The sequence below is a fragment of the Galeopterus variegatus genome, unplaced genomic scaffold (assembly GCF_000696425.1).
Source record: "Galeopterus variegatus unplaced genomic scaffold, G_variegatus-3.0.2 Scaffold4411, whole genome shotgun sequence".
NCBI classification, from domain to species: Eukaryota; Metazoa; Chordata; class Mammalia; order Dermoptera; family Cynocephalidae; genus Galeopterus; species Galeopterus variegatus.
Window position 1 is genome coordinate 84474 of NW_007730522.1, and position 17136 is coordinate 101609.

The window sequence follows — 17136 nt, forward strand, 5'->3', positions numbered from 1 at the left end:
AAGAGGGGAAAAGGCTGGCATTTCACATCTGAGCTCCAAATAATTGAAGCTCAGTAGAAGCCGGTAAAGCAGCGGCAACGAGGCTTCCAAGGAATAATGAAACATAAAGCAAAAAGACAGATAATAGAGATGAAATAATCCTGCTGCCAAGACCAGACTCGGAAACGGATGACAGCAGGGACGGAATGCCAAGGTTGGTAAAGCAGCGGCAACGAGGCTTCCAAGGAATAATGAAACATAAAGCAAAAAGACAGATAATAGAGATGGAATAATCCTGCTGCCAAGACCAGACTCGGAAACGGATGACAGCAGGGACGGAATGCCAAGGTGCTGAGCTGTGCCCCAGCTGCCTGTCCTGGACTGGGGCTCAGAGGCTCTATGACCCAGCCCCTCCTCTACCGGGAACCTATAGTATAACCAGGAAAAAACACGTTCACACATGAGTTCCCACGTCTCCTAAATGAAAAACACAGCCACTTCCTCCTAGAAATTCTCTGGAGATTATTAAGGTCATAGAAGTGAAATTATATGGGAAAGTTATCTTTCTTTCTAGCACACTCTTCCACTCCCAACCACAATCCCATGTCAATAGTGAATTCTCCAGAAACAATGGAGGCAATACGTAAATCATCTATATTTGACCCAATGACGCAGGTTATATCTTCTCAGTCAACAGATCCACCTTGTCAAGAACACACATCTTTTGTGTTGCAAATACAGAGGCACCACTGAAAGGGGATCTGAAGAGACAAGGCCATGGAGATAAGTCAGCCTGAGGCAGCGGTAACCTTATGTGTTTCCCAAGTTCATCATAAATGGCAAACAGAAAATCGATTTATTTAGTGATAGCTAATTGTTGATTTTTCTCCCTGGATTATTTATTTTTGCAGAACCTGCTTCAGGAAACAGTAACCTGAAGAACAAGACAACAAACTGTCTAAACTAGTATACACATTCATGAATTTGCAGATTTCTATCTGTGTGGATCCTGAGGCATTCCAAACCAAACTAAATATACATTATTCATTGATTGCTCTTTTTTTTTAATTACCTGCTTCTCTTTTTTACTGTATAAGCATGGTTAGCAAAGCATGTCCAGTATGTAAATTATATATATGTATGTGTGCATTGAGTAATCAATGAATAATGTACAAAACCAGGTCCTGACCCCCTGGGCAGAGGGCCTGGTAGGTGTAGCACTGCAGCAACCAAAGTTATGCTGGGTTGGGAGGAGAGTCTGGTCATTACTTAAGTAGTAGTTAAGTAGCCTACTAATAGCCTACTATCAGATATGCTACTTAACTGCTTAATTATGCATGCATTCATGACACACCTAACCAAAACATTTCTGATATATTTATTGAAAAAAAAAAAAAAAAAACCTGCCTAAAAGTGGACCCAGGCAGCTCAAAGCCCTGTTGTTTGAGGGTAGGCTATATACAAGAGTTGGAGGCTAAGCTCCAACTGATGTCCACAGTAACAGACTAATAGTAAGTGTATTTAATGCAAAAAGCAAATTCTCAGTTTAAGGATTGTTGCCTTGAATATAGAATCATCATACAAAAGCACAATGTGTGGCTCATTGTTTTTCCTTGATTCAGATGTTATGTGTTCATGCTTAGTTTGTTTTAAGTAAATAGGATAATACAGATTTATGATGAAAGGAAAAAAGGAAAGGAGAAGAGAGGAGGAGAAAATCTGGGAATGGCATTGCTCTTTAAAAAAATATTTATTTTTTGCTTAAAAAATAATACACTTTCTTACAGAACTAAATGTACTCTTAACCATTCAATTCAGCAATCACATTCCTTGGTACTTATCCAAAGGAGTTAAAAACTTACATCCACATAAAAACCTGCATACAGGTGTTTATAGCACATTTATTCATAATTGCCAAAACTTGGAAGCAACCAAATTGTCCTTCAATAGAGTAACTGTATAAATAAATGGTGGTACATCCAGACATGGAATATTATTCAGCGATGAGAAGAAATGAGCTATTGCAAGACCTGGGCAGATGCCCAGGTCTCAGTCCCTCCATGGAACCTCCACATCCTGACTCCCTGGATGGACCGAGAGACTGTGCCTTCACTGAGCACTGCTACTGAGTCCTCGGGGCCACGTCCCTGGCCACAGTGGAGGTACTGGTTTGCATGGCTTCATCATTCAGGAGTCCGACACCTCCTTCTAGCCACTTTCTTCCAGGAATACCTGCTGCCCCACGTGCCCTGTGTGTTCTCCAGTGCCTCCATGCAGAAGCCTGACTTGAATACATGCTCTGGAAGAGACGCAGTTGCACCAGCTGCAAACTGCACACTCAGGAATATAACTCAAAAACCCAAGGACACATGCCCCTCAGAGACTCCATGAGCTACTGGAGAGTACATCCAGGGGACCCTTCTTTCCTGGAGCTGTCTCCACATCAAAGACCCTAGAGGATGGGTCAGAAATGGCCAGGGAGGACTTCCAATCAAGATGGCAGAATACTTGGTACCCAGCATCTATTTCCCACCATCAACCAATTTACAACTATTAAAAAGCAACGACAGCCAAGCTGGGGCCACTACAGCTCAGGGGAAGAGGAGGAAAGACCTACAGAGTTCACGAAGGCAGGAGAAGCCATGATGAGAGAAAAAAAAAACCACTCCAATCATGTCAAGCCCTGACCACTTCAAGCCTGGCCCTGGTAAGCACATGGAGAAAAAGCTGGCAAAAGCCACTGCTGAGCCCTTCCTATGAAGTTGCTTGGAAGCTGCAGGGGAGAAAAGAGGGCCTTGGTGGCTCCCAGGTCAGCAAGACCTCTCACAGGATTCCTGTGGACCCACATAGGAGCAAGGGGACACAGACAACTGAAAAAAGGAGCCTTTCAGAGGCCAGTGAGTCATTGCAAGGGACCGCACATGACCCATCCCATGGGAAGTGTTTGGAGTGTGGGAAGTGGAGGAGACGGGCCCACTGGGGGAACAATGGGGCACAGCATGGACAGAAGATCTGCCCACCAATCAGCACAGGAACACTCAGTGTAGACTGTTTAGTAGTATAGATCTGCAGGGGGTACAGTTTGCTGAAAAGACTCAGGCCCAGACTAAAGCTTCCACACAACCCAGGTGTACTGGACTTCACAAGACCCAGAAGTGCTTATAAGGTCAACAATTAGAAATTGAGCTGCACAAAAAGCCTATGCCAGAGAATCAGCAGCAAAGCAACAATTTAGCTCAACCACAGGGCTCAAATGCTGGTCCCCACAGGAAGTTCCCCCATTTTAGAAATAAGCAAATGACAACAAATTAGTTCAAGTGCAGAGCTGAAGTGGTGGGAATAGCAAATAATCTAACACAGAACTGAAAGAAATAACAAAAAATCCACATATCAGAGACAAACTTCTCATATTAACCAGTAAAGGTCTAACACCACCAAAGAACACCTATAACACCTAGAAGGACCAGAAGCTCCCCAGGCTCCCAAGGTGGTGCAGTGGGGGGCCACGGGCCTCAGCCTCGCCCCCACCAAGTCTGTATCCAGCCCAGCCACAACTGAGCCACTGCCAGAAGCCCCCGGACTCCCCCACCAGAATGAGGGGAGTGCCACAGGCCTTGACCATGCCCCCTCCTTTCTCCTCCTCTTACTCTACCTCCCTCCCATTCCCTCTCTCTCCTTCCTCCCAACTGCTCCGCAACAACATCTTAGAATGTAAAAAAAAATAATAATAAAAATATTTTTTAAAAAAATGAGCTATCAAGCCATGAGAAGACATGGAAGAATGTTAAATGCCTAGTATTAAGTGAAAGAAGCCAATCCAAAAAGGCTACATACTGTATGATTGCAACTGTATAACATTCTGGAAAAAGCAAAATTATGGAGACTATAAAAGATCAGTAGTTGCCAAGGGTTTGAGGTGGTGGGGGTGGATGATGAATGGTCAGAGCACAGAGGATTTTTAGGGCAGTGAAAATGCTCTGTATGATACTATAATCGTGGATACATGTCATTATATATTTGTCCAAACCCACAGAGTATACAATACAGACAGTGGGTCTTAATGTAAACTATAGACATGGGATGATTATGATGTATCAGTATGTGGAGGCCGGGGCATATGGAAAACATGTACCTTTTATTCAATTTTGCTATGAACTTAAAACTTCTCTACAAGAATAGTCTTTAAAAACAACAATAATAATGCTCTTTTGAAATGCATTTAAAAAAATGCATTTGAAATCCATTTAAACAGTTGTCATTTTTTCAATTAGTTCTATAATTCAATGCACATTATATTAACCTTTTCCAAAAGATAGCCTTGCATAAAGTGAAACACATGCATACATACACACAAACACATACACAGACATATATATGACCACACTTTATTAGACCAAAATTTCTAACTCTCAATTATCCATTATTAGGAAAAGAATCAGAGCACGGATAATTTAAACAGTAACCAAAACTTTTTATTTTTGGATTTTTATATAATTTTATTGTTTTCTAGGAAATAAACCGATATTACTGATTAAATTTTACTTTAACAAATATGATTACAATTTCAGTTGAGCCATGGAGAAGGTGGTTCTGTAGCAGGCTAAGGAATAAGAAAAAATGAGCTTGTGAATAAAATCTGGACAGGGATCATTATAAAATGGACATGTTATATCTAGATAACAGAACGTTGAGAGAATATTATCTGGTAAAGGGTTTTCTGGATAATTAACCCACTGAAAACTGGGGAATTTCTATGGGAAGACCTTGCTCTTAGAATCACTACTCCTTCCCCCTCATGCTTTTTTCCTGCATGCAAATTCTTGACATGTCCCTTGGGGCCCAAGCTGCCTAGTAAATTGACACAACGTGGCTACAGTGTGGGGCTCTATCAGGATGTGAGACACACACAGATACTTACAACTCCAAGTTCTATGCATGCATTCACCTAGCCCAAGCTAACGTATTGTGGTAAACACGATTCCTGACTTCTGGAATCCACAGCCTTGTGTAATCCCTTCATCTTGAGTGTGGGTGGCACCATGGACACTTCTAACCAACTGAATATGGCAAAAGTGACAAGATGTCACTGCTGCGATCATGTCACAAAAGATTGTAAAGTTTTTTTCCTGAGAGACTCTCCTTCTTATTGGCTTCAAAGACACAAGCAGCCATGTGGCTTCTGTGCAGCATCCAGCAGGAAACCGAGGCCCACACTCTGATAGGGTTTGGAGGCAAATATCAGCAAACATGCGAGCTTGGAAGTGGCCTTCCCCAACCACGCCTCCATATGAGAACTCACTGCTGGTGGACACCACATTACAGCCTTCCAGAGGACCCGGCTAAGCCTTGCCTAGACTTTGACCCCCAGAAACTGTGAGATTATAAATGTGCATTTATTGAAAATGCTAACTTTGTAGTAATATTATAACTCATACTAGAAAACTAATACACACATAAACCAGGCTTTCAAAATTACAGTTGCTCTTCCTGGATTAGCTGCACTTCTAGTCTCAGAGAGAATGGAGTATTTTTTCTCAGATTTTCTCTTCTCTGGGTCATAGACATGCTTCTTGTCTATGACCCCCACAGGAGCTGGGTCAAAACTTCTTTTTTTCTTATTAACCCAAATCCCCTGAATTCTGACCATAAAATTGTCCGTATCTAGATTATACATTTACTCAATTTCCCCCAAAGTCCTAAATTTCTTTACAATTCCACACTTTATAACCTACTACATCAGGTATCTCCAGCTCACCTGCATTACCTGGAGCCAAATATAACTGCATTATGTTTCACCCTTTCCTCAAAATAAATATGCCCACTTACATAAAATATATGAAAAATATAGGTGCTCTTTGTTATCCTAGGGCCAGTTAAACTCTCGTTACTGCAGTCCACATTGCAGGGAGGGTGGCAGGATTTCAGGGAGGGTGCAGGATCTCTTGGAGAGTAGCAGACATGAGTACATTTCTGAAACAGTTTGCCATTAATACAATGGAAGCTTTCCTTACTAGAAACAAATAACTGTATTTCAGTCTTAGTTTTGCTAATCACAAATAAGGTGAATTTTTGCACTGAGTCTCAGTTTTCTCAACTGAAAAATGATTCCTGGCACACAGTGGCACTTAAATATTTTTTGAATAATAATTAGTCTCTTTCTATACACAAGCACATGTACATAACACAGTCACAAACACACACACACACACACACACACACACAACACGCTATATAGAATAATTAGTTTTACAAATCAATTTACATTAAACTTTTCAGAAGTCTTTCTTTACTTGAAGTAAAGAATTTGTTTAAAAAGGCTTACTAGGGGCCAGCCCCATGGAGCACTCGGGGGGAGTGTGGTGCTTGGGAGAGCAGCCGCGCTCCCGCCGTGGGATCGGATCCTATATGGGGATGGCCGGTGCGCTCACTGGCTGAAAAAGGCTTACTAGTTTGAAGTAAAAGAAAGAAGTTTTTCTTTTACTTGAATTAAAATACAGCAATATATATAAAATATGCACACACACATCCATTGTATTAGACCCAAACTGTTACAAAAATCAATTCTCAATTACCCACATCAATAAGCATGAACATACACACACACACACACACGCACGCACATATATACATACGAGAGGAACTAGAAAGAAGAGAAAAAAACAGGTTTCTACATGGCTATTCATCTTAAGAGATTAATGTCCCATTCAATTTTATATTAGAATACTTGGCCTTGATAAGCTACAGTTTAAGGCAAACCTCAGAATCTATTACAGTTTTACATTTATATCAATAGCTTGTTTTTCACCTTAATCAGAATGTATATTTTACTGAATAAACCAATGAAGTATTTATACTTTGTGTTTGCCTTGGACTTAAGCTAAGTCCAAAATATGAAAAGAAGAAAATACACATTTCTACTTAGCTCAATCTATTTACAAGTGACATTGAAAAATGGTTTTAGTATTTTAAAAAAAACTTAGAGGACATTCTATCTTAAATATAAAAGACAGAGAGAAAAGAGGTTTCTTTTTGGTTGTTTGATAAGACCTTCTCTGGCAGTTACCAACTTAATTCCTCTCAATTCCAAATCTGCCCTTCATTGCTGTACCTTGTGATAATAGAGCTGAACCATATAAATATCTCTCCTTTGCCAGCTAGCATGATGTCACATTTTCTCAATAGGTGGCATTGGACAGACATCGCAGGACAAAGGGGCTTATCTTCTTCATTCCTACATCCAGCAGTGTGGGGAACAACCAGTGGTGCTCACCACCTAGCAAGTTTCAAGGACACTCTGCATGTCCCAGCAAGGTCCACCAGCACCCTAGCTGGCCTTCCAACAAGTTTCAGTGGCACCTCAGTGGGTGCCTTCCCATCAAGTTTCATCCGTGCCCTGTGGGTGGCCTCCCAGAATGTTTAAGCAGCACCTAATGGCAGCTTTCCAATAAGTCCCAGTAATGCCGCAGCAGGCAGCTTCTTAATGAGTCTGCGTCAGCACCCCAGTGGGCAGTTTCCTGATTACCAGCCCCATCGTGTGGAACCTCAGCAAACTTCTCTGCATTCCAGCCTGCTACAGCTCCACCTCCTCCAGTGAGATCTGAATCTCAGCTTTGGGTGGGTAGCCTTCCCTGGATACTCTTAAAAGCAATGCTTGCTTCCTTTATCCACCATTCTTCTATTCTTGAGTGTGCTCTTTACCCCTTGGTACTTAATCCTCTGTTACCAGTTTATTTTTATGTGTGTGTGTGTGGGGGGGGTGTACTATTTTTTTTTTTTTTTTTTGGGGGTGGGGGGGGGGGGGGGGGGGGTTTTTTTTTTTTTTTTTTTTTTTTTTTTTTGGTGGCTGGCTTGACCTTGGTGTTATAACACCACACGCTCAGACAATAATTTTCTACATTAAACTTTTCCTATTCTAATTATGACATACCAACTGGACCCCAACTGACACAGAATGATACTGGGAATGCTACTAGGAGATAGATTCACAAAGATGAGATTTGGCAATCAGTTCAGTTGTGCATTTGGGCTTGAGTACAATGTTGAGCTCCTTGTCAATGGCAAATGGGATGCTAGTCCATGGCATGCAGTGGCCTCATAATTAATCAAGCTGTCACATTTGGTAGATTGTGATGAAGACCCAACTGAAACAATGCCTCAGGAGTCCAAGTGGCTGTTGTACTTGACTACAGGCATCCTGCACAACACTGGCTGAGCATGTCGTAGCAGCAGAAGAGAAGATAGCACACCAAAACCAGAACAAGAAACCCCTTCCTCCTGCGATGTTTCTTAAGCACCCAGTGCACTTAATATGGTGCCAGTTGGCAGAGGATAAATACGAGTATTATAATGCAGGTGATGAGGGTGGATTTAGAGCCAAGAGGCCATGAATTGATTCCTAACTGGCACACCTTCTAAAAAGAAGATGATAAAAAATAAAGATGAGGAGTGATGTGGAATCTGCCACGGACGATGTCCCAACCTGATATTAGAAGTTGTTTTAAATTCTACAGGTACTATTCTCAGTTAATTTCACAAGAATACTATGACAACTTCTCCCTTCTTTCCACTTAAATACCAACAATACGGAAAAATATAAAAATTCTTATCAATAACATAAACCCAGACTGACAGCCAGAATCTGTGAGGATTTCCTCCTGATTGCAAAATGTACTACAGTTAAATTGAGAAACGTAATTGGAAGCCAAAACATGCACTTTTTGTTTTCTGAAAAAAAAAAGCAAATAAGAAATAGAGCCATACTAAGAGAAAGAAATGAGCATTCTTTCTTCACTCTCCTACATTCTCCTCTTTACTAAAAGAAGGAAATAGGTCATTCTTTCATTACCTGGCCCCTGTAAAGACTAGAAAACTGGGCACTGCTTTTCATGGATCACAGATCTCTTCTCCCTCCATTATTCCCACCAGTACCAGCCTTTCTCTGCTCATTTCAAGACTTCAGGTCTGAAAGTGAAAGGGTCTTGGTGAGGTGGAATGGGGGTCACTGGGGGTGTAGAGCCATTGGCCAAAGCCATAGTATCCCGGGAGATAAACATCCCAAAGGTAAAAATGCTACAAAGTCCTAAAAGTTCCTAGAGGCTTGAGGATCATGAGATACATTTTCAGAATAAAATCTTGCAGTAGTTTTACATGGTAAAATCGTACCGTCTTTGTAAACAGTGCAATGCAGCCATGTGCCCTGGGCTCATTGGCACTGAAAACAGAAAAAGGTTAAAAATAAAAGAAAGGCAAACATTTATCAAGCAAATACAAACAAAAGGAAAGTAGGGATGGAAATTTTAATTCCAGACAAAGTAGAATACAAAGCCAAAAGCATTTAAAGGGGCAAAAGGGTTGGCAAGAGGTGTGGTCTTAATAAAGATAAAACAGTCAGAAAAAGTTACCTACCTAACTATGTAACATCAAATTATGAAAAGCAAAAGCTTTGAAATACAAGGAAAAACTGAAAGAAGAACAATTGTTTGGAAGGTTTACGCCATATTCTCAACCTTTTATAAGGCAGGTAGACAGAGAAATCTAGGTAGATAAGAGGGAAAGTGTAAATGCTATTAAGGGATGAGTAGTCAGAAGTTTCAGTCGTTGTCATAAGCCCATGTTCTGGAAAAGGAGATAATGTTCTTCATCTCCAGAAGATTCCACACTAGGGGACACTATGGGTATAACGTCAGGTATTGTTTCTACTTAAGTGGGGAGCAGGGAGGAATTATTTTGTCCAAAGCACATTTAGGTTTATTGGCTTTCAGCTGAAATTCTATGGGCCAGTCAGACTGGTTCAAAAATGTAGTATTGTAGGAAGGACAGGCCACTGGTCATTAATAGCTGGTTAAATATAAACGGATAACACATCTTCTACTGCCAGGCATCTGTCAGCTCTCCCCTGCCCATGTAAGTATTAATGGAATTCAGGTCATAAGGGGTATGAAGGAGGTACCCAGGAATCCCTCTCACTATGCACAGAATTTGAGGGTTTCATATTATGGTGTATCTACACATACAACTCTGATTGATACAAGGCAGCAAAAAGACTTTACTATTTGAGAGTACATGAGGTTTCTGATTTTAAACACATTCACAATGAAAGTATATGGGATTTATTAGGTTTTGTGCACATCAAAATTTACAATATTGCACTGATTTGCTAGCTGACAAGGAAAAGTAAATTTGCATGGCTCTTGTCAATCACATGTGGTTTGGAAATGCTTATGCATTCCAGATACACTCTGTATAAACTGGAGAATCATATCCTATTTCTACTGGTTTGCATGCATGCATATAAAACTTGTTTTCCCACAGTGCCACATGAAAATAAGTGAAGACCTAGCAGCAGTGATCACAATTAATCAACTTCTTTGTCGAAACTATACAGCTATGATGGTGAGAAGAAGTCTTGTCCCTAATATCTAGAGAGGCTGTGACTTCTACTATGTTGGTTTACTTGTGCAGTTCTGTTCCACAGAGCACCTACAGGTAAAGTCAGCAACTGTCACTCACCACAGTTTCTGGTACCTACTGTGTGCCAAGCCCTCTGCTAGGTACTGAGAGATACTAAGCAGAATTCCCACCCCAGAGAGCTCAGAGTTAAAAGAAAAAGAACAGCAGGTAAAAGAACAGTTCCCACCCAATGTGATAGCTCCTTTTGTAGAGTTTGGGTATGTACTATGTCCTATGGAAACAGGGAGGGAGTTTGCCAAAACTTCACAGAAGGCGAATCCTGATGGGAAAGTATGAGTTGAAGTAAAGGGTTAAAAGAAAAAGAACAGCAGGTAAATGAACAGTTCCCACCCAATGTGAGAGCTCCTTTTGTAGAGTTTGGGTATGTACTATGTCCTATGGAAACAGGGCGGGAGTTTGCCAAAACTTCACAGAAGGCGAATCCTGATGGGAAAGTATGAGTTGAAGTAAAGAAGGACTGGAAGCCATTCAAGTAAGTAGAAACATTATGTGCTAAGCTCATCAAGAACACGTGCTTCAGGGACCTGAAAGAAATTCTATATGGCTTCAGGCCAGAGGTAGAGCCAGTAGAGAAAATAATTTGAAAGTGATGAGGGACAGGCAATAATTCTCATAAACAATGTTATTTTAGTAACAATAACATTGTTTATCAGAATTAATAATCTACATTCTTGAGTTAATATTTGAAGGCTTTTGTCACTAAGAAGATATTAAAGTTACAGATGAACTAGCTAATGTTACAATGCCCATTATCTAGACTCTATGTTTTACTGTTTCTCCTTTCCTAGCACTTAGAACAATGTCTAGCACATAGTTAGTGCTCAATTAACATATGCCACTATTACTACATGTGATATATAGCCTCTAAAATGGACCCCAGTGATTCATGCCCTTATGTAAACCTCTCCCCTTGTATGGGCTGGATTTACTGACTCATTTCTAGTGAATAGGATATGCCAGAAGTAATGTGCTGTCCTTTCCAACGTTATGTTATAAAAAGGCTGTGCTTCCCTCTTGGGCAGTCTCTCCTCTATTCACCCTCGCTGGTTCTCTTTCTCTTGGATCATGAGCTGCCATGTCGTAAGGACACTGAAACAGCTTATGGAGAGGCCCTCATGACAAGAAACTGAGCTATGCCTATGTGAAAAAGCCCATTGTTGACACCTATGTAAGTGACCATGGAGGGAAGTCTTCTGAAGCCTGACAATAGCCACGTGAGTGAGCTTAGAAGTGACTTCTCCAGCTCCACCCGAGCCTTGGGGTAACTGCAACTTTGACCAACTGCTTGACTGCAACCTCATAAAAGACCCTACGCCAGAGGCACCCAGCGGAGCTACACCCAGATTCCTCACCCACAGAAACTGTGAGATGATGTTTGCTGTGTCAAACCACTAAATTTTGGTATAATTTGTTACACAGCAATAGATAACTAATATACTGTACTAGTACTGTCTAGTCCCTGTCGTTTCAGGGCTGGGTTTCTGGTATACCTAGGATGGGCATGGGGGGGACTATGGTTTCTCCTTGGTGACTGAGTGCTGATTGAGCACTGCCTGGAACCCCAGCTTTTGTGACTAGGATCCCAATCACCTAGTAATAAGTACATGATCTCCCCTCCCTCCCTGAGTAAATGAACCCTGGTACCTATAGTCTCATTCAATCGATTAGATCATAGTATGATGTATCCCAACTGCAGCACAGACTGTTGTTTGGAGTGCTCCCTCCCCCAACCCTCGGCACACCAACAGTGTGAAGTGTAGTCCCTGTACTACTTGCTGCCTAGAGTCCAGTGAACCTCACAGCCACATCTGCCTAGATGATGACAATCACAGATGTCCACAGAAAGACACATGAAGCTAATGTATTCCCTATTTTCATATGTAACCCTAAATGATTATACGACATGCCTTAGCAAGTAATTGTTCAACTTGCTGTATACACTGTCTAGGTGAGAACAAGTGGAAAAATATACATTGCCTAGGGAACATTGAGTTTTTGGCAGAGAATTTTTGGCAGTTTATATAACAATGTTGACTTGAAGACAGTGGTTTTATATGTAAAAAAGATGTTAAGACCTTGTTGAGACACTAAATAATTACATAAAAATTATGCTCAAATAAGGAAAAAAAGAGCAAAATATAAAACCTAAGCATGCCTTTTACAAATTATTCTTTGCTTGCTTCTTTTGTCTCTTTAGTAGTCCCTAAATCCATTTTTCAGTTAGTGATTAAGCAACCACCGGATACACAACACTATGTAAGTAAATGATAGCAGTGCATCACAACCACAAGGAGAAGGTTTTAAAAAAAAAGAAAAAGAAGAAAGGGGACTTTGTACCTCTGTCTCTGATGACTTTGCCCCTTGTGCTCTGGGATGCAGTTATTGGAAGCTGAAGGACTGATGTGGGAGGATATCCTTAGAGCCACGGCTGAGATGCCCACCAATGGAGATGAGAAATTCAGCAGCACTGAGGTGGTATGGTGAAAGAGGACATGTGGGTGATGGGTCACATTGACAACCAGTGGGTTATGCTGGCATGACAGTTCATAGGTTCCTGAAGAGAAATAAGGACGTGAGTCATGTTTTAAGCCATTCATCTAACACCATGTTTCCATATCTAGTATTCATTTTATCCTCTTAATAGCTGTGTGATGTAGGCAAGATCCCAAACAATCTCAGAGACAGCCATCAAGCTGACTCCTGGGTCTATTGGGTTGTCCTTTAGTGATACTAAAGGGACCATTGTAAGACTCACCAAGAGAGTGGTTGCTTCCACTGACATCAGTTAGGTAAAGGGTCACCGTTGACTGCTGATGCTCCCCAGGGTCCAGACCATCAGAAGTCAAGAAAACGAAAATTGCTGCAGCCACTCCTGGTCTATTGAAACACACCTAGGCATGAGCACACACCCGTATGAGTCATCATTTCCATTGGGATATCAAAGCAAGCACCATGACATTTTTATTCTTCTCAGATACTCATCATTTACAAACTAAGCGCTTCCTTCTCCTTTACAAATGGGAAAAATATGAAATAGGCACAGAAAGGTAATTAAGGTTGCATGAAACCTCAAGACGAGATGGAAAGGCGATAATTTTCAGCTACTGAGCATCCCGTCTTTTTCTGAGAGTGCTTACATCAACGATTTCTTTTTTAACTTGGATCTGCCTTTCTTTAAATTTCTCAAAAAAAGATCACTCAAAAAGACCATTGCTGGAGACAGTCAACTACCACATAGCCAACCGGTACCTACTTATTCCCAAAGTGAGAGAGGTCAAGATGATTACCAAGCAAACATCAAGTTCTGAACTGTTGCAAGTGCTCAACTGCAATAGCTGCTGGTCCTGTCCTATCACCCTATCTCCCCCAAGCCCCCAATTTTTATCAGAGCCTCTCATTTAGCATGTGAACTATGATACGGGAGAGAGGCTACTGCAGAGCCTATTACTTCTGAGATTAGAATCAGCCAAATGGCTTGTACTTATGCAGTTTTCCTGGTGCCCCAAGCATATATACCCTGTTCCTGACTGGAAAACAAGCCAACACTGAGGCACAGGAAAACCCAGATATTTATCAGGAATATTCCTAGATGGTTAGACTAATTAACACTAAAACAGTATTTCAAAGTAAACTACAGAAGGCTTGTCCCTGGGAATCCTTTAGTAGAAAAGTTGGAGGATAAAGTATAGTCCCTCTACCAGGTAAGAGTCCTGGGCTTATTTTCCACACTGGACTTGTTTGATGCAGTAATTCTACTTTTGTTTTACTTCCTAGAGCTGGACATTACTCTGAATTTCTGTGGAGAATACATTCCAACTTTTCCTGGTGTTACATGGGTGTTATAATATTAGAATATGGTGCTGGACCTTCCAAAGTTCTGTGTGCATTTCTCTAGCTTTTTATCAGGTTCTAAGGGGTATGCAGCCCAAGGAAAATCGTTCTCAGTGTAAAAGCTGGATACAACATCTAGCGGCAGGGACCGCCTCTAAAACTGGGGAGCAGGAAGAGTAAAACATGTTTTCCATTTTAACAAGAATTCTTTCTTGTCCACAGACAGATTTTTTTCTCAGTCTTGGCAGTGTGTTTATAGAGTGTCCATTTGCACTGCTGGCTTAATTAGGGTGATTTTATGGTTTGCAGTGGTCAAAGCAGCACAGCTCTCCCTTCTTCCTCTCCCCATTGGAGGGGAAGACCATCCGCACTCTCTTTTTACAGTGTTTTTTTTTTTTTTTTTCATTTCCCCTCTTTGAAGTAATAAATATTCCTTCATTACTTAAGAAACATCCAGACCCATAGGTTACAGCTTACAATATGAAGTCCTCTGTCCCTGTCTGGATGAGGGCTAGACATGAAACACATCGTAAGGTAACTAGGAGCTTAATTCTAAGCCCTCAGCTCCAGCATCAAATGACATCAGGTCCCCTGGGAACTCCCACAGCCTCTTACTTTTCATATACCACAAAAGAGACCTGAGTACTGGAAAAAAGTTCTGGGTCTTTTTCTGAGCCAGGAACTGACAAGAGTCCAAACAAATATCTGGTGGCTTTACCCCAGTAGGCCTCAGATCTGAAGAGTAGAGTGGCTTCTCCAAGTAACAGGAGAGCTCAGTCTTCCCATCTTCTTTTGAGTCCCAAAATAGATACCACCCACCTGAAATTAATTAGTAGAGCTAGGTCTTACAGTGTGGGTTTCCCTGTCCTAAGGGCCCATGCCCAAAACCTCCAACCCATTTTACACCTCCTAGCAATATGCTGCCTTGCTCTAAGGGCCTTTGAATACCAAATCATTTTAAATCTAAAAGCCTGTTCCTTGTGGCAGTGTCTGCACTGTGATTTGTGGGAAGAGGCAATGCAGAATTTCCAGGCCCTGGCTTAAGTAGGAAAACCACAGGTGAGACTTGCAAAGGAGACTCAGGCTGAGGAATGTTGGGCAACACAAAGCAAAGAGAGACAAGGATTTAATTGAGTCTAGAATGCTGAGTCTCACAGTGACATGAAAAGGTAGCCAATTTCATCCTCTTGGGAACCCCAAGTATGTTCCACAGCAGCAACTAGAAGAAAAAGAAAATATAAACTCTCTTGTACAAGCATTGCAGCCTCAGAAGCAGAAACTAGTCTTAATCTGCACATGCGGGGCAAAAGGAACCAAGTAAATTCACTGTTCTGGAGAGTTGATCAGGCAGAAGCTCTGGGTATGACTCTGGTTTTGACTCTTTACTAGCCAAGAGATCAAGCAATCCATCTCTCCTCTCTGAGCCTAGGGTTCCTCTTTTCCACAGCTGAGAAATATGGATATTACCTATCTCACAAGGTTATTTTAAAGATTAAGTGATATCATGTGGAAACACATAGAACAGGGCCTATTGTATTGTAAGAACTCAATGTTCAGTAATTCTTATTTTCAAAAATTAATGTTTTTATCCTGTTTACATTGCAGGAAGAAAAGAAAGAATAAGGTTTTTAAATTAAATCTACATCTGCATGTTTTTATATATGGAGAATTATGCTTTTCTGAATGTATAGGTTAAAATTTTTCATATATGCTATTTTCAATATCCTGTTTACATTGCAGGAAGAAAAGAAAGAATAAGGTTTTTAAATTAAATCTACATCTGCATGTTTTTATGTATGGAGAATTATGCTTTTCTGAATGTATAGGTTAAAATTTTTCATATATGCTATTTTCAATTGACGCTCATAAAAATGGGAATTGCTACTCCAGATTCTGCTTCTATAGAAACTGTCAATATTTGAGGCTCTTAATATAGAATGTTTCTCTACTTTATAAATGGAATCTATGAAAAATACATTATACATATAATTATTTTAATACACTTTTCAGAAAATCTAATTCAACATGTGTTTATTAAAAATCTACATTTGTTGTACAAAGAGACATAGAAACTTCCAGAATTGACAGTGTAATTATAAAATTAAAAATGTATTTCTTATTCAAAGGTATTTTTAGAAGTTTGCTCTTTCCACAGTCAAGTCATAGTTGTCTTAATATATGTGATAGTCCAGACAATGTTTACTTTATATAAAACAAATAATGAATTTTATGATCCTACACTTGAAAGACAAGTGGGAGCTAGAGCAGAAAATTTGGCAACAGTAAGCTCTACGACTCCACTCCCTTCACCACTAAGTATGACACTCCTCTTATCACCACACCAGGTGCATAATTGTGAACAGCTGTCCCCTTCAGGACAAAGCTCACCTGAAGCATTCCCTGGGGACTTCTTAGATCTGAGATGTGTACCAGGCATGCCCAATAAGAAAAATCCAAAGTGCCAGAAAGTCAAAAGGATTGTTGTCTTTATCTAACATTTTATTATTTGCTTTGATAAGAAGATCACATTCATGTATTACATGGGCAACATAAAATTAATTTAAATATGTTCCTGACAAGAAAGAAAAACTACAGCTAGATACCAGGAAGGAGACAGAGCCCTCTAGAAAAGCAAGCAATTCTCAGGTCTGAGGAATGGTCTTTACATAGAGGGATTGCCAGTGAAATTAGCTCAGTGAATCCATCACAAAATACTTTGAATCAAAGAGAAAACATAAAGGAGATAGATAAATAGATAAACAGATCGATAGGTCAATAGATACCAACAGACAGAAAGCCAGCTCCACATATTCAATTCTTTTTTTTTTTTTTTCATCCAAAGACTGCACATTAATT

At 40.5% G+C, this 17136-nt stretch overlaps 1 protein-coding gene across 1 annotated transcript in view; it reads right to left on the reverse strand.

Annotated features, from left to right (window-relative positions):
• Nucleotides 1-17136, reverse strand: part of LOC103603048 (pappalysin-2-like) — a gene marked incomplete at its 3' end in the record, with an annotated part of 159354 nt that overhangs the window by 56297 nt on the left and 85921 nt on the right. Inside the window, exons 11-12 of the mRNA XM_008587526.1 lie at nucleotides 13205-13340; nucleotides 12787-13003 (exon numbers count right to left, since the gene is read on the reverse strand). Coding sequence (XP_008585748.1) covers nucleotides 12787-13003; nucleotides 13205-13340 — 353 coding nt within the window. The remainder of the gene's footprint in view (nucleotides 1-12786; nucleotides 13004-13204; nucleotides 13341-17136) is intronic.